General features: G+C 42.0%; 1 protein-coding gene across 1 annotated transcript in view; it reads left to right on the forward strand.

The window, feature by feature from the left end:
• LOC113150505 (natterin-3-like) overlaps positions 1 to 19,065 on the forward strand; it is a 50,245-nt gene that overhangs the window by 1,058 nt on the left and 30,122 nt on the right. Inside the window, exon 2 of the mRNA XM_033326146.1 lies at positions 430 to 499. Within this exon, the coding sequence (XP_033182037.1) occupies positions 430 to 499 (70 nt within the window). The remainder of the gene's footprint in view (positions 1 to 429; positions 500 to 19,065) is intronic.

The following is a 19,065-nucleotide window of genomic DNA, read 5'->3' on the forward strand; positions in this document are numbered from 1 at the left end:
GTTTTTATTGCACTTCCAAAATTGCAATGTGCACTAAGCAGAGCTTGTTGCCTGTCCTCCTAAAACCAAATATAACTTTTTTGTATTTTGCACATTCTGCAGAGCCAACCATTCAGACACCTCTCTATTACTCTTTTAGACAAACTTTTGACAATATGCTCTGATAAGTATGATTTAATAGTAACTGATATAGACACCATTGTGTGTTAATAAATATCCCATTTTCCTCACTCCAAACAACATCACCGGGCTGCTGTTGCATGTCATACTTAGACATTTGCTATAAGAAACAAGCAATTTAAAACAACTTATTCATTTGAAAAGCTGTTTCATCACTGCTTGAAACGTGTTGCTTGAACGTTTGAGGTTGGTTTCAAGCTACAAAATTCGGATAAGTAACACAGGGTTTGTTACGTGTTTTATCTGCAGATGAAGCTGTTAGTGTTGCTGATGTTGGTCCTGCCTGCTCTGTCTTCAGACACCAAATCCACCAAATCAGGTAAATGAAACGTTTCCATCATAACACGATCAGTATTAGCTGTAGTTAGTGAGGCCTGAAGGTTTAAAAAAGAAATGAAAAGCTGGTTGGGTTAGGTGCAGAGAAAAAAAACTACCTTTACACATACAGGTCGTACAATACAACCTGTATATATAAACGTTTTACACATATGTAAAAAATAATACCAAGGAAAACTTTTCATCTGTAACTATTTAAGAAAAGATAAGTATAATCTTTAAACAGGTGTAGTATGTTAACACTTCTTCTTCTCTTTCGGCTTTTCCCATCAGGGGTCGCCACAGCGAATCATCCTTCTCCACCTCACTCTATCATGGGCATCTTCTACCCTAACACTAGCCAACCTCATGTCCTCTGTTAAGACATCCATATATCTCCTCTTTGGTCGTCCTCTTGTCCTCCTGCCTGGCAGCTCCATTTCCAACATCCTTCTACCAATATACTCACTATCCCTCCTCTGAACATGTCCGAACCATCTCAGTCTGGCCTCTCTGACTTTGTCGCTAACACAGGCAACGTGAGCCGTCCCTCTGATGTACTCGTTCCTTATTCTGTCTAACCTGGTCACTCCTAAGGAGAACCTCAACATCTTCATCTCTGCTACCTCCATCTCAGCCTCTTGTCTCTTTCTCACTGCTACCATCTCTAACCCATAGAGCAGAGCTGGTCTCACCACTGTCTTGTACACCTTTCCTTTGAGTCTTGCTGACACTCTTCTGTCAAACAACACTCCTGACACTTTCCTCCACCCGCTCCAACCTGCCTGCACTCTCCTCTTCACCTCTTTTCCACACTCTCCATCACACTGAACTGTTGACCCCAAGTACTTAAACTCCTGCACCTTCTTCACCTCAGCCCCCTGTAACCTAACGCTTCTACCCTGATCCCTCTCGTTCAGACACATGTATTCTGTCTTACTACGACTGACCTTCATGCCTCTTCTTTCCAGAGCAAACCTCCACCTCTCCAGCTGTTCCTCTACCTGCTCTCTACTCTCACTGCAAATTACAATGTCATCCGCAAACATCATTGTCCAGGGAGATTCCTGTCTGACCTCATCTGTCAGCCTGTCCATCAGCATAGCAAACAAGAAGGGACTCAAAGCTGATCCTTGGTGTAGTCCCACCTCCACCTTGAACTCCTCTGTCTGACCTACAGCACATCTCACCACCGTCATACTTCTCTCATACATGTCCTGAACTACTCTGACGTACTTCTCTGCCACTCCCGACGACCTCATACAGTACCACAGCTCCTCCCTCGGCACCCTGTCATACGCCTTCTCTAAATCTACAAAGACACAAAGCAGCTCCTTCTGACCATCTCTGTACTTTTCCATCAACATTCTCAAAGCAAAAATGGCATCAGTGGTGCTCTTGCGGGGCATAAAACCATACTGCTGCTCACAAATCTCCACCTTCTTCCTAAGCCTGGCTTCCACTACTCTTTCCCACAGCTTCATTGTGTGGCTCATCAACTTTATTCCTCTGTAGTTGCTGCAGTTCTGCGTGTCACCCTTCTTCTTAAAGATCGGAACTAGAACACTTCTCCTCCATTCCTCAGGCATCTTCTCACTCTCTAGAATCCTATTGAACAAACTGGTTAGAAACTCCACTGCTGCCTCTCCTAAGCACTTCCACATCTCCACAGGTACGTCATCAGGACCAACAGCCTTTCCACTCTTCATCCTTTTCAGAGCCTTCCTCACCTCATCCTTTCCAATCTCTGCTATTTACTGCTCCACAACATCCATATCTTCCTCCCTTCTCTCCCTGTCATTTTCCTCATTCATCAGCTCCTCAAAATACTCCTTCCATCTTTTCTGCACACTCTCCTGCGTTGATAGCACCTTTCCATCTCTGTCCTTAATCACCCTTACCTGTTGCACATCCTTCCCATCTCTATCTCTCTGTCAGGCTAGCCTGTACAAGTCCTTCTCTCCTTCCTTTGTGTCTAACCTGTCATACAGCTCATCGTAAGCTTTCTGTTTGGCCTTTGCCACCTCCCTCTTCACTCTACGCTGCGCTTCCTTGTACTCCTGTCTACTTTCCTCAGTCCTTTCTACATCCCACTTCCTTTTAGCCAACTCTTCCTCTGGACGCATTCCTGTACTTCCTCATTCCACCACCAAGTGTCTTTACCTTCTTTCCTCTTTCCAGATGACACACCTAGCACCTTCCTACCTGTTTCCCTGATAACGTCTGCTGTAGTTTCCCAGTCATCTGGAAGCTCATCCTGACCACCCAGAACCTGTCTCAACTTCTGCCTGAATTCCTCAAAAGTTTCTTCAATCTTTAGCTTCCACCACTTGGTCTTCTTCTCTGTCTTCCGTCTCTTCTTCTTCCTGACCACCAGAGTCATCTTACACACCACCATGCGGTGCTGTCTGGCTACACTCTCTCCTACCACCACTTTGCAGTCACTAACCTCTCTCAAATGACCTCGTCTACATAGGATGTAGTCCACCTGCGTACTCCTACCTCCACTTCTGTATGTCACTCTATGTTCCTCTCGCTTCTGGAAGTAAGTGTTGACTACAGCCATTTCCATCCTCTTAGCAAAGTCCACCACCATCTGTCCTTCCAGATTCCTTTCCTTCACACCAAACCTGCCCATCACCTCCTCATCACCTCTGTTGCCCTCACCAACATGCCCATTCAAGTCTGCTCCAACAACAACTCTCTCTCCTCTGGGGATACTCTCTATGACCTCATCAAACTCACTCCAGAATCTCTCCTTCTCTTCTAACTCACAGCCAACCTGTGGCGCATACCCACTGACTACATTCACCATCACCCCTTCAATTTCTAGCTTTAGGCTCATCACTCTGTCTGAGACTCTTTTCACCTCTAGAACATTGTTCACAAACTCCCCCTTCAAGATCACTCCTACCCCGTTTCTCTTCCTATCAACACCATGGTAGAACAGTTTGTATCCTCCTCCGATACTACGTGCCTTGCTGCCCTTCCACCTTGTCTCCTGCACACACAGAACATCTACCTTTCTTCTCTCCATCATGTCTGCCAGCTCTCTGCCTTTCCCTGTCATCGTACCAACGTTAAGAGTCCCTATTCTCAAATCTATGTTCCTGCCTTTTCCCTTCTCTCTCTGACCACGAACTCTTCTGCCTCCCCTCTTTCTTCGACCAACAGTAGTCAAATTTCCACCGGCACCCTGTAGGTTAACAGCATCGGTGGCGGTCGTTGTTAACCCGGGCCTCGACCGATCCGGTATGAAAGTCTTGTGAATGATTCGCATGGTTATTTTGGCAATTTTTACGCCGGATGCCCTTCCTGACGCAACCCTCTCTATTTATCCGGGCTTGGGACCGGCACAGAAGTCACTGGCTTGCAACCCCTGTGGCTAGATTGTGATTCATACACATTCACTGTTCATATAAACTTCCATTGTTTCTTTGTTTGTGTAAAGCTGCTTTGTGACAATGTCAATTGTAAAAAGCGCTAGAATATGAAAGCAGAACTGTTGTGATAATAAAAAAATTATTGAATAATACAAATCTGATTCCATTGTGACTGAACATTAGGCATCGGGAACGAGGGAAAATGTCTGAAGCTAAATAGTTATTCAAAAGCAATAAAGGATTTTCTCATTGCCAAACCATAGCTAGCTTCTAATGGTGCAGAGCAGTGTCAACAAAATCTGTGTGTCTTCTAAAAATATTATTCAAGATAAAAAAAAAACAACTATTAAATAAATCAGTAAAAGTATTGTTGACACAACGTAGATGCAGTTTACTGTATCAAAATGTAAAAATAAATGTTCTGTCCTTGTTAATGCAAAGCCACAGCTGATTATTTAAGTAACAAGTTAGATTCTGCAGCTTTAAAAAGTAGGAATATTTTGGAGAAAATTTTATGTATCTTACTGATCTTGATCTTCACCCATGCAGCCCTTTCATCCATCACCAGAAAGATGAGGCCCAATTCACACCTGCACCAGGTTGGACACACCTAGCAACCCACTTTAGGGAAGAAGTGTTGGCAGGGGTGTGACTACGACATCCTTTTACATCCTCCCCTTCCATTGTTTCACCTAACTAGCTTTTTCAGGCCAAGAGGTGGAGTGGAACCAAAGCTGGAGCATAAATTAATGGCCTTCTAACAAAAAGAAGTCCAGTTTCCATGACTCAACTTTCACACAGACTGATACTGTACCTTGAAAAATATTATATGGTATAATATAATAACAAAAAACAGGAAGCACACAAATACAAATGTGTTTGTAAGAGAATCACACACATATAACTAATGAAAGTCTAGGTTCAGTTTTTTTGTCTTTTTTCTTGGTTTTGTATATAGCGTATGTTAACAATAAGGACATTTATGGTAAATGTCTGTTTTCTCAACAGAACCTTCAAGAAAACATCTAAAACACTTAAAAACGTTCTTCTATTTTATCTGATGCAAAGATTTTGCCCTGAGGATGGACTGATGTCTCAATATCTGGGTGAAATTGGTGGTTCAATTCTAGGTTTCCTTATGATTCGTGTCTACAAAGAATTTTGATTGATAAACTATCATTTATCTAAAAAATAACATAAAAAGCTTCATCTTCAGTTAAATCCAAGAAGTCCAGTGCTAAACTGATGTTCGATCGACCTCTGAAAAAAACAGTCTGTGGTTCACTGATAACTAGTCATTTCCTCTTTTAGACTAAAAACAATGAAGTGGGAAAATAATTGGTAATCTACAGTGATTATTGATTATTTGTACAACATGCTCATGGCATAAAACAACAACTCTTTAATGTTTTGCCAAAAGAATTTGTAATTGGTCAAAGATAACCCTTTTTGAAATCTGAAATTAGTTTGATTGCATTGTCCAGTTCAAACTACTCAGTTTCAGTATCACACATCTCATATTCTTTATTTAATAAACTTACTTGAGTTTAGCGGTATTTGCTGTCTTTTTTAATGCTATCCCATCAGGTTAATCTACTTTTTTTAGTAATGTATTGACATTGAAATGGCAGATTAAAAACTGTAGACAAATGAATAAAATTAAAGAACAAACACTTATTAGAGCAACTGGTCATATGTACAGCTGCTGTTTTGAATTGGTCTTAAATGGGACAAGTTACCAGGTTTTGACTGATTAACAAAGTCAAAGAGATCTCATTTAAAATAAATGAAGTTGAATTAACTGAATTAAGTTCTGAGACTGAACTGTTGCTGTGTCAAACTGTAAGTTCAGTCACATTCCACTATAATACTTCTTCTATTATTATAATGGTCCTTTGTTGTCCTTTAGTACATTTCTGCTGATTAGGACCAATTAAGGGCAACTGATCATTGGTAGACATATCCTACAACATCTACTACTACATCACTTTATTCAATATGTATTTTCCAAGTTCAGTATAATATTATCATATATATTATATGTTATTGTAACTTAGAGTTATTTTTCTTTTGTACCATTAGCAATAGTGCACATTTGATATACAAACAATTGAATTTGTGCTGGTTGAGCAGACTAACAGTGCATCTGTGACAGATGGAATAATAGGTGATGGATTAAGGGTGGAGTTGTCACTGAGTACCGGGGAGTGGTGAACTCATCAGCACTGTACAAAAAGGTTCCGAGTTGGATGTACTTCTGAGGAGACTCAGGTTCTTCAACGTCTGCAGCACCATGCTGCAGATGTTTTATGATTCTGTGGTTCCAGTGTCATCTTCCATGCTGTGATTTGCTGGGGGGGCAACATGAAGGTGTCAGACACTAACAGGCTGAACAAACTGATTAGGAGGGCTGGCTCTGTTCTGGGGTGGAGCTGGACCCTCTACATGTTGTAGCTGAGAGAAGGATGCTGTCTAAACTCCTCTCAATCCTGCACAATCCCTCCCACCCACAGTGTGCTGCTGGACAGAGGAGCACATTCAGTCAAAGACTTATTAACATTAAGAGCTCCAGTGAGCACCACCGGAGATCCTTTCTACATGTGGCCAACAATCTGTACAAATCCTCCCCCCTCTATAAGGGGGTGGGGGAAGTGATAGTTCTGTCTTATACTTGCTGTCATTCCACTATAGGCTATACATGTTGACCTATTTTCATTCTATTTTACATATTTTACATATTCTGTACACATATTGGGTTTCTGTATTGATGTTATTGGTTATGTTGTTTCGATTCCTCCCTTTGCCCCTGTCTGTGGCTTTTGTTTTGTCTCACTCTCATGCCAGCCCATATATGGACTTCCTCTTCCTCCACTCTCCACTCACCAGACAAATTAGATTTATCTGAGATAATATCTGAGTGGAACCAGCAGAACTGTGCTTATTATTGTTGTGGAAATTCTCATTTGCCGGTGAAGAATGAAGTGGAGACTTCTAGCGGCCAACAACGTGGACATGTTCAGGGAGGCTGCAACCACCGGCGATTCTGTCAACTTGGAGGAGTACACATCATCAGTGACCAGTCTGTGATAGCGATGCCTCCCTCCCTGATGTGCTGAATGACTTCTACGCCCGATTTGAGGTACAGGTAAAGAATAACACGGTAGCTAAGAAATCCACCCTTCCCTCAAATGATCACTCTCTCCACAGCCGACGTGAGGAAGACTCTACGCAGAATCAACCCACGGAAGGCTGCTGGTCCTGACAACGTTCCTGGCAGGGTCCTCAGGGAATGCGCAGATCAGCTCGTGGATGTCTTCTTTGACATCTTCAACATCTCCCTGAGCAGCGCCGTTGTTCCTACATGCCTCAAGTCAACGACCATCGTGCCAGTGCCGAAGACGTCTACTTACTCCTGCCTCAACGACTACCGCCCTGTTGCACTCACACCCATCATCATGAAGTGCTTCGAGAGGCTGGTCATGAGGCACATCAAGTCCCAGCTTCCACCCTCACTGGACCCTCTGCAGTTTGCATATCGTCCAAACCGTTCCACGGACGATGCCATCACCACTACTCTCCACCTGGCCCTCAGCCATCTGGACAACAAAGACACATATGTTCGAATGCTGTTCATAGACTTCAGCTCAGCATTCAACACCATCATTCCCCAGCAGCTGATTGGGAAGCTGAGCCGACTGGGTCTGACCCCCTCCCTCTGCAACTGGATCCTGGACTTCCTGACTGGGAGACCCCAGTCAGTCCGGATCGGGAACAGCATCTCCAGCACCACCATGCTGAGCACTGGGGCCCCACAGGGCTGTGTGCTCAGTCCACTGCTGTTCACTCTGCTGACTCACGACTGTTTAGCGATGTACAGCTCGAATCAAATCATCAAGTTCGCTGATGACACGACTGTGGTGGGTCTCATCAGCAAGAACGACGAGTCAGCATACAGAGAGGAGGTACATCAGCTCTCAGCCTGGTGCAAGGCCAACAACCTGTCTCTGAACGTTGGGAAAACTAAAGAGATGGTTGTTGACTTTAGAAGAGCAAAGGGTGACCACTCTCCACTGAACATCGATGGAGCGTCAGTGGAGATCGTCAAGAGCACCAAATTTCTTGGTGTCCATCTGGAGGAGAACCTCACCTGGTCACTCAACACCCGCTCCATCAGCAAAAAGGCCCAGCAGCGTCTCTACTTCCTGAGGAAGCTGAGGAAAGCCCATCTGCCGCCCCCCATCCTGACTACATTTTACAGGGGAACCATTGAGAGCATCCTGAGCGGCTGCATCACTGCCTGGTTTGGGAACTGCACCGTTTCGGATCGCAAGGCCCTACAGCGGATAGTGAGGACAACTGAGAACATCATTGGAGTCTCTCTCCCCTCCATCACGGACATTTACACCACACGCTGCATCCGCAAGGCTACCTGCATTGTGGACGACCCCACCCACCCCTCACACTCAATCTTCACACTTCTGCCATCAGGGAAGAGGTTCCGGAGCATTCGGGCCCTCACAACCAGACTTTTGAACAGTTTCTTCCCCCAAGCCATCAGGCTCCTCAACACACACACAACAAACTGAACCGAGCACATACACACACACACACACACACTTTTTAGATTTGTCATGTTTCCATCTTTCAGATGTAAATTGTATTCATTTCCGCTACTGGTCGCTGCTGTTTTGTGTTCTGTTTTTGCACTGTCTTCAGACGTCTGTCTGCACTTTTTCTTTGTGTTCTTGCACTGTTTGCACTAGGTTGCACAGGATGCACTTTATGTGGCTAGGACTACTTAGCAGTCCTCAGCTCCATGTTTGTCTTGTTGCCGTTTTATGTAGCACCATGGTTCTGGAGAAACGTTGTCTCATTTCACTATGTACTGCTTCAGCTATATGTGGTTGGAATGACAATAAAGCTTCTTGACTTGACTTGACTTGACTTGACATTTTATTCTTTGCAAAGAAGGTCAGTCAACACGCGAGCGGTCGAGAGTGAAGAAGGACCCTGAACAAAGGGAAATCAGAGTTTTTATACCTGGAGAACACCCCCCCCCCCCCCCCAGGTATGTGTCGCAACCTTTTGTCTGCTGTAGGTGTTGCCACTGACTTCCTGAGATGTGGGTTTGCAGGAGTTTCCTGCAGGATTTCACACCCAGGTGACAGTTGCTCAGAGGCTCAGACAGCATGATCAAAAGACAATTTGTTTCATACTGTGATGAGAAAACAGAAGGTTGGGTGTCTGAGGAAGTTAGATACCAGGAGATACAAAGAGCTTAAATTCCAATTACAATAATAGGCACAGCAAATCAAATACATTCTTAACATTATATGTACATATAAAACCACATACGTGGGTGCTTTGCTGTAAAATTTTGCTTCCATTTTCCTTTGACTCACATTTTCATGCATATTGTGTAAAAGTAGACAGTAACTGGATTTTGCTCAAACCAGGAGATGAGGTGGACCACACATCACTTGACTCATACACAGTTAATGATCATTTGTATAATAGACTGAAACATTCAGTTTAAACGTGACAAGGGTAGAGATGAAAGTTAAGTATTAATAGAGAAAGTGTCCCTTTACACCTAACTGTCATGATTCCAGCCTCGTTGCCGCCCTTATTCCCCATGCTCTTATTTTGACAACTTCCTGTTTCCTCTTACCAGTCTAATCACATACACTCACCTAATTGACTACACCTGGTTTCCCTCACACTATAAATACCGGCCTGCTCACCTGTCTCCCTTGCCAGATAGTCTGTTCTCAACTCCAAGATACTATCCAGCGTTTCTTTGGACAGACTTGTTTTGGATTTTTTTCGGACTCTGCCTGCTCTGGACGCTGTCTCTTGCCTGACCCCCTGGTGCTGTGAGTTCTGTTCATTCCCTGTCATTCCCCCTGCTCACAGTACCAGACCTGTGCCTGTATCTGCCTGATTCCCTTTCTCAGACCTGCACCCCTTCTACCCTGGATTCCCCCTAACCAGCCTGACCTGACCCTGATTCCTGTCTACCCGTCTGGTACTGTGAGTTTTCCCTCTGTTCTGTTTTCTCCCTCGTTGTCCCCTTCCCTGCTCTGACTGTTTGGACCCCTTTGTGTTTTGACTTGGATTGTCTTTTTGTGGATTTTGCTTGCCGGATTTATCTCTGAACTGGATAACTGTGTATGACCTGGACTGCCCTTGACCTGAGTTTATCCTTTTGGATTCATTGTTTGGACTGCCTGTGTTCATTACCCCAGCCTGTTTTCCCACACCGGTTTTAGATGTTTATTTGCATTGCTTTGGACATTGAATTTCATCACATTCTGTGACCAAATGAGGAAAAACTACACTGATTTCACAAATACTTACTGTCATGCTCTTAAGTAGGCGAGTGTGAACTCATGTACCTGAGTTAAACACACCCGTACTTGTAATGACTCTCATAGCTATAACCATATATGTACTTATTGTTTTTTGACTTCCTGTAAAAAGACACTATAAAGAAGACAGTCGATCAGTTGTCACCGACTGTTGCCTGATCCTGTTTGCACAGCTTGTCCACTTGTTCTTCAGCTTGATCTCTCACCTTAGAGGTAAGTGAGAATTTTCTGTCAAGTCTTTATCTTAAACCATTCTCCCTGCATCTAGACTCAATCTGCCAAGTCTGACGTAAAAGTTATTTTTAGTCCTTACAGGTCCTTTGTTTTTTTTTTTCTAAAATGTGAGAAAAATTTGTTCAGTAGAAATCAATAGTTTGTAATGGACCTGGTGGCTCAATGGGTAGATCATTCCCCTTAGATGCAGAAGGTTCAGGCAGAGGACATATTTCATTGTAACATGTAACATACAGTGGTGTGAAAAAGTTTGCCCCCTTACTGATTTTATTTATTTATTTTTTTTTTTATTTTTTTTTTTTGCCTGTTTGTCACACTAAGTTTTCTGATCAAATGAATTTAAGTAAAAACATCATGCACTTTTTAAATTAAGGCTTTTATTATTAAGGGTAAAAATACATTTAAAAACGACATTGCCCGGTGTGAAAAAGTGTTTGCCCCCTAAACCTAATAACTGGTTGGTCCACCCTTAGCAGCAACAACTGCAATCAAGCGTTTTCAATAACTTGCATGACTCTGATACAGCGCTTTGGAGCAAGTTTGGCCCACGCATCTGTGCAGCATTGTTGTAATTCAGCCACATTGGAGGGTTTTCGAGCATGAATTGCCTCGCCACAGCATCTCAATGGGATTTAGACGTTCTCCTTCAGGATATTTTGGTACACAGCAGAATACATGGTTCCATTTATAACAGCAAGTCTTCCAGGTCCTGACGCAGCAAAACAGCCCCAGACCATCACACTACCGCCATATTTTACTGTTGGTATGATGTTCCTATTCTGCAATGCGGTGTCACTTTTACGCCACACATAATGGGACACACACCTTTCAAAAAGTTAAACCTTTGTCTCGTCAGTCCACAGAATTGTCCCAAAAGTCTTGAGGACCATCAAGATGTTTTCTGGCAAAACTGAGATGAACCAATGAAACAGTTTGGACTTATGCAAACTTTTTGCTCAGCAGTGGTTTTTGTCTTGGAACTCTGCCATGTAAACCATTTTTTCCCCAGTCTCTGTCTTATGGTGGAGGCATGAACACTCACCTTAATTGAGGCAAGTGAGGCCGGCAGTTCTTTGAATGTTGTTGTGGGGTCTTTTGTGACCTCTTGGATGAGTTGTCGCTGCGCTCTTGGGGTAACTTTGGTTAGCTGGCCACTCCTGGCAAGGTTCTCCAATGTTCCATGTTTTTGCCATTTGTAGATAATGGCTCACTGTGGTTCACTGCAGTCCCAAAGCTTTATAAATGACTTTATAACCTTTTCCGAACTGATAAGTCTCAATTATTCCCTTTTTCATTTGTTTTTTAATGTCTTTGGATCTCGGCATGATGTCCAGCTTTTGAGGATCTTTTGGCCTACTTCACCTTGACAGGCAGGTCCTATTTGAGTGATTTGATTTCTTGTTTTTTGGGCAGGGGGACAATAGTTGAGGATTTGAGACAGGGTGGGACAATGGACTGGTGTAAGGATCGATTGAAGATCTTGGCGAAAACCATCGCCAGATGGTCCGTGCAATCCTTCAGCACCCGACCAGTGATGTCATCAGGTCAGGCAGTCTTCCTTGGGTTCACAACTTCCAGGGTTTGTGCGCCTCACCTCATGCTCCTCCACACTGAGGGAGGGGAACCTAACAAACAGTGTAGACCATTCTCTTTTTATTTCACAGTAGAGATTTGTGGTTGTAAACATATTTTAACAAAAATACTGCAATACTTTTTGTTCTACACAGGGAAAACAGTGAGTCTGTTTAATATTTCTGAAATGTTCTTGTTAAGCTAATGAAGATGTGAAAACTAAAGAAATGATGTTGTATAAAACACATCGTGCTGTTCTACAAGAACATAATCAGTGGATTAAAAGAAAAGGTAATTTTGCAATTCCCTGATTTTTTTTTTTTTAAAATTTGATTTGACTTTAGCCCCGGTCTGATACCGATTTGTTTTCCATGGTCTGTAAAATTAAAAGGATCAGGTTTTTTATTTATTTGTAACTTGTGTTTAATTCCTCTGTGCTTTAGAGCTACACTGTTTTCACACAACAGTGAGACAGTCTAACTTTAGGTGGCGTGCTCCACCATTACCATTCATACACTGTCATCCATATAAACAAATAGAACCAATCCTGCTGCCTCAGATGCTCAGAGACCAAATGTTTATTAATCTGTTGGGCCGAAGCTGATTTACTATTTCCTCCTATCTGAGCAGACAGAGGATGAGGTATATAGAAAATGTCAGGTGTGTTTCCATTCACAGTCAAGGTTGCAAAGAAATTCTTTTGTTAGAATTTGTTATAGTTTAGTTATAAAATTAGTTTTAAACTGTGTACACACAGCTGATGTACATACATGTATAAAAAAAACAAAAACATGATAATAAAGATACTTTTTCTTTATCTGTAATTGAACAGAATAAATTGAACATATATGGTCCTGATATTTTTTTTGGTTTTTTTTTTGCCCTCTGCTGCTTCTCTACTGTAAATGAGTCTCTCAGACTTCAGGTAAACTTCATCTTCAGAAGTTTGACTCTGCAGTTGTAGGATGTGTTCAGGTCGGGACATCAGAATACCAGAAAGTGGTGGACAGTTTTGCGGATTGGTTTGGGCTCAACCATCTCTAGCTCAATATCAAAAAAACAAAAGAACTTTTAACAATTCAGGACTCTTGTAATTTCTCTTTGGTGGTGAGAAGTTGGAGGTGTTTTCTGAATACAAATATCTGGGAGTCTATTAAACAAACTGAATATTGCTCTCGGCCGTACTATTTGCGGGGGCTCAGGTCCTTCAACAAGGACGTCATGCACAGACACTGTACACACTCTTTCATAAGGCCTTGGTTTTACTGAGCAAGCCCTACAGTAGCCTTTAGAGTTGGGAGGGGAGACATGTTTGTGATTTAAACAAATCAATAGTTGGATCTCTGTATTGTAGGTATCCTCTGCCCCGCAGCTGCAAATCTCCAGAGTACAGTAACTGGTCCTGCCCCGTGTATCTCCTGCTTGTTTTTGTTGCCTGCTTTATTTTTCCCTCTTCTTTCCATTCACCCCAATCAGTCGAGGCAGATGGCCACCCACCCTGAGCCTGGTTCTGCTGGAGGTTCCTTCCTCTAAAGATAGTTTTTCCTCTCCACTGTCTCCTGGGATTGTTGGGTTTTCTATATAATTCTGTATACAGTTATAGTTCATAAGGTCTTAAACATTAAACACTGTAAAGTGCTTTGAGATGACTTCTGTTGCGATTTGGTGCCATACAAATAAAATTGAACTGAATTAGTTCAGCAAAATCAATGGGGACAAAGCATTCTAACAATAAATTCTAGACCTAGGATGTATTGTACCAATGACAGAGAGAATCTGCTGGATCTTCATTCGTATTTACAAACCCCAGGGTTAGTGGTTCTATACCACAAATTCCCCAAGGTTGATAAAATATATCATTATTATTGAGGGTGTAGGCTCAAGAGACGCATGACTGTTTGTCAGCCTGGCTATAGTGCTGTAAAGAAATTAGTTGTTGTCCTCAACTGATGAATAATGTGAAGTTATAGATTTTTTTGTGTGTGTGTGTCATTTTGAGTATTTATTTGACAGAGGTCCAACAGGAAACTGGGAGAGAGGATGTGACATGCAACACAAGTTTTCAGCCAAACTCCAACTAGGAACAATGCACTTATTTGGCATGCACACCAACCACTAGGCTACCAGTGAGCTCCATTGAGGACTTATTTAAACCATTAAAGTGTCTTTCAAAGCACAACGAGATTATAGATTAGTGTAACACAACCTCCTTTGCAGCTTTCATCTGCTTATACCTGTGAATTTGTCACTCGTCTTCAGATGAACATCATTAATTCACATCATAGTAGCTTGTGACCAATCCAGTCTCCAAACGCATCCCAAAGGGCAAACGGTGGATCCAGGCGACAAGATCTCCAGCCAGAAGTTGGGCATCAGGACGAGTCAGACAGGTCCAGAGGGCAAAGGGTGGAATGACCTGTAGCTCGACAGAGAGACAGGAAAAGGAAAAAGAGAGAGGGAGAGGGAAAGAGAGAGAAGAGGAGAGATTGCAGTTAGTTGTATTCACAGTCAGAAAAAGTTTGAGGTGAATGTATATTTAGTGTAGTGCAGCAGGGACTCCGGCAGGACTAATTATGACAGCCTAACTAAAAGGGTGGGTTCAGAAGGAAACACAGACATGAGGGCGCACTGGGATGTAGAGCAACCAAACACTTCACCATCAACAAACCCGAGTGATCAGTGAGAGTTGGGAAGACAGCATCTAAACATACCAGTTCACCATAATGCTCTACGTCCATGAGTCCTTCCTAGATCTATTTACTCAAATGCTTGACTAAATAGGTAGGTTTTCAGCCTAGACTTAAACACTGAGACTGTGTCTGAGTCCCGAACGCTATTTGGAAGGCTATTCCATAACTTTGGGGCTTTGTAAGAAAAAGCTCTGTCCCCAGCTGTAGTTTTTAGGATACGAGGTACTGACAGGCAGCCAGCATCCTTTGAGCGAAGTAGGCGTGGTGGATCATAAGACACTAGCAGTTCACTTAGATACTGCGGCGCAAGACCATTTAATGCTTTAAATGTCAAAAGTAGTATTTTAAAATCAATGCGAAATTTCACGGGGAGCCAATGAAGTGTAGATAAGATAGGCGAGATGTGATCGTATCTTCTGGTTCGAGTGAGGACTCTCTCTGCTGCATTCTGAACTAACTGAAGCTTGTTTATGCACCTGGTTGAACAGCCAGACAGTAAAGCATTACAGTAGTCCAACCTAGAGGTGATGAAAGAATGGACTAATTTTTCTGCATCATTTAGTGACAAAATATTCCTTATCTTGGCAATATTTCTGAGGTGAAAGAAAGCTGTCCTGGTGATATTATCTACATGAGCTTCAAATGAAAGACTGGAATCTAGAATCACACCAAGGTCTTTGACTGTTGCACTAGATGTAACGGAAAGGCCATCTAGAGTTACGGTGTGGTCTAACATCTTGCTTCTAGCTGCAGATGATCCTATAACTAGTACTTCTGTCTTATCAGGATTTAGCAGAAGGAAGTTAAGTAGCATCCAGTCTCGTATATCCTTTACACATTGCGCAACTTTATTAAGCAGTTTGATCTCATCTGGTTTTGATGAAACATATAACTGTGTGTCGTCAGCATAACAATGAAAGTTAATACCATGTTTACGGATAATGTTGCCCAGAGGAAGCATGTAGAGGGAAAAAAGCAGGGGGCCTAAAACTGAACCCTGTGGAACACCAAACTCCACTGGAGAGCATGTGGAGTAATCGCCATTTAGATCTACATACTGATAACGATCAGTCAAATACAGAGATGAAATTGAGCACACCCATGATTTTGAAGATGCTCCAGATTATAACCATATATGTACTGATTTGTTGCTGATGGGAGAATTTCCTGTAACTGGTACATTACTTTCTGTGAGAAGACTATAAAATATGTTTGTAAAAGGAAACGAGGGGTCAGTGCCAATCAGTTGTTGCTGTTTGGAGACTTGCTCTTTTGGTTCTTTTTTTTATCTTGCAACCTGGGAGCCTTACGGAGATTTGAGGTAAGTGAGATTATGTGACTTCCTTTTTGATTAAACTTGTTTCTTAAGCCATTCTTGCTGCATCTCCACTACTTTGCTAATTAAGTCTGAGTTAAGACTTGAAGTTCTTTGTTTCTTAAATAGGAGCAGAATTTGTTCAGGACAATTTCAATTCCTGTCTGTGGGAGCTTCATGTGAGACAGTAACCTGTACTACACAGAACCATCTCACTGGTTCCCAAAGCAGGTCATCATCCGTTCATTTTTTCCAGCCATTCAGTGTGAGGTTTATTTACAGAACCCTCACAAGCCTCTAGTATATAGACTGTTAAAGATGCTCTAGATTGGTCAACTCTAACATGGACCTGTTGACAAATGGTAAAACATTGTTTAAAAGTGACCAGGGTGGCGTCTAAAGCTGTTTCACATATAAACTTTGGCTAATTAAGTCCAGACACTGTTGGTTTTAACATGTAGCACACAACAGGAGATTGTGTCAGATGCGTTTTCACTTTAAAACAATCAGTTTGGTTTCAGAGTTGTGTCGTTCCTATACAGCGCACATGAGGCACAATGTGACATAAAAAACTACACTGCGGAAATCATAGCATTTTGTTTATAGCACATTAAAGCAGCACAACATGCATGATTAGAAAAGATGTGTTATTATTATAAGCCTGCTCTACTGAAGGAGATTATTCAGACTTTGTGCTGTTTTGGTAGGTTGATTTCTGAGCCCACTGAATCGGACATTTGTGTTCTTGTGTACAGTTCCTCTGAGGGATACCAGGGGTTGTTATTTTCCAGTATTTAGAATATGCAGTTCTAGTGTTGCAGAGGGTTTTTTTTTTTCAGGCAAAGCAAGATTATCTACATTAGATGATCACCACCTCCTATTCAGCTTTTATGTTTATGATGGCTTCCTCCTACTGTTTTAGCAAATCTTGTCACCATCTAGGAATGAATGAAGAAGTCAGAAGGTGGTTTTCTTATCTATCAGAGCAGGAGGCTACACTTTTATGTTCTATATTAGTTTAAAGTCCAGACTTCCACTTTTGAGTTCTCTAAACAGAGTTTTGCATCTCACTAATGTTTGCTGCAAAGACAAATAAATGAGGGGGGACGGGGGGACCGACCACAAATGCAGCAAAGGAGGAAATGACAGAGAAGTTTTTAGTGCACTTCCAAAATTGCAATATGCACCAAGCAGAGCCTGATGCTTGTCCTTCCACAATTTGACCCTTAGAAAAGCAACAGAAGTTCCAATACTTACTGCTGCTTTTCATAAAATTCATCAGCACATCTCTAAGAACATTTGAAAACTTCCCTTGTTTAACAACAGCAATGTAAGTCTGAACCTGTCAGGTTTGTCCTAAATGATTTCAGAATGATATTTGACCTCCTGCTCTGACAAGTCAGAAACCTCTCTGTGACTCTTTTAGAAAAACTTTTGACAATATGCTCTGATAAGTATGATTTAATAGTAACTGATACAAAACACAACATTTTGTGTTAATAAATATAATAATTTCCTTACCCCAAACAACATCACCAGGCTGCTGTTGCAGGGTACACTTAGATGTTTGCCATAAGAAACAAACAATTTAATACAACTCATTCATTTAAAAAGCTATTTAGTCACTGCTTGAAAGTTTAAGGTGGGTTTCATGCTACAAAACACTGGTAAGTAACACTGGGTTTGTTATGTGTTTTATCTGCAGATGAAGCTGTTAGTGTTGCTGATGTTGGCCCTGCCTGCTCTGTCATCAGACAAATCAGGTAAATGAAACGTTTCCATCATAACACGATCAGTATTAGCTGTAGTTAGTCAGGCCTGCAGGTTTAAAAAAGAAATGAAAAGCTGGGTGGGTTAGGTGAAGAGAAAAAAACGACCTATGCTACAGAATAATATTGTTAGCAGAGAGGTGGCAGTGGTGCTCCACAGGCTGAGTTGGGACAGGGTCAGTTCTTCAGACCTGACAGGTGCACTAGTGTAAAATGATTTTATACACTTACATTAATGTCATTAACCCAAGGCATAATGAGGTCAAGTGCAATGTGGCTGCTGACAATAAGTAAATACTGTTTATATGTAAATGTTGCTGGGACACTCTCCAAAGGATCTGTCTGGATATTTTATATCTGAGGTAACTTGGACTAAGTTCAGACAGATCCAACACAGTTTTCATTTACACTGAGGCAACATATAGATATAGATATACAGCTTGCTGTATTTCAGCGTTTATTTTTTTGTTTAACCCCTTAAAGCAGGGGTATTCAACTAAAATTGTAAGAGGTCCGGTTACACAATATTTTTTACAAGCAAAGGCCCAGAAGATTATAATGTCTAAGTATTTACTGCAACATATTATCAAGTAGCCTGCATGTATTCAATACTTGACTGTCAAATCAAATTAATTCAGTACAATTCAAAAACCTTTTGACTAATTTTTTGTTATGTAACATCAAACTGAGCATGTGGCTCCAGATCCTGGTGGACTGGTCATACTGGGCTCTGAGACTAGCAACTTTCTGTGATCGCACTTCAGATTTGAGTGGGTACGTGTGTTCAAAACCTTTGTGTTTTGTCTCATAATGCCGGTGACATTGGCTCTTTTAATAAGAGCCACAGTTTCTGAACATAGCAGACACTGGTTTATATAGTCACCGTCCCCTCTTCTCTTTTGGACATTTCTATATTTATCTCTTCCTCTTTAAGTCTCAACATCCTTTTATCAACTCTTACCTCTTATCTCTCTCCTCCCTGTTGTCTGTATCTCTCCTCTCTGTCGTCTGTATCTCTCCTCTCTGTCGTCTGTCTCTCTCCTCTCTGTCGTCTGTATCTCTCCTCTCTGTCGTCTGTCTCTCTCTCTTCTCTGTCGTCTGTATCTCTCTCCTCTCTGTCGTCTGTATCTCTCTCCTCTCTGTCGTCTGTATCTCTCTCCTCTCTGTCGTCTGTCTCTCTCCTCTCTGTCGTCTGTCTCTCTCCTCTCTGTCGTCTGTCTCTCTCCTCTCTGTCGT

The sequence above is a fragment of the Anabas testudineus genome, chromosome 9 (assembly GCF_900324465.2).
Source record: "Anabas testudineus chromosome 9, fAnaTes1.2, whole genome shotgun sequence".
Taxonomy (NCBI): Eukaryota; Metazoa; Chordata; class Actinopteri; order Anabantiformes; family Anabantidae; genus Anabas; species Anabas testudineus.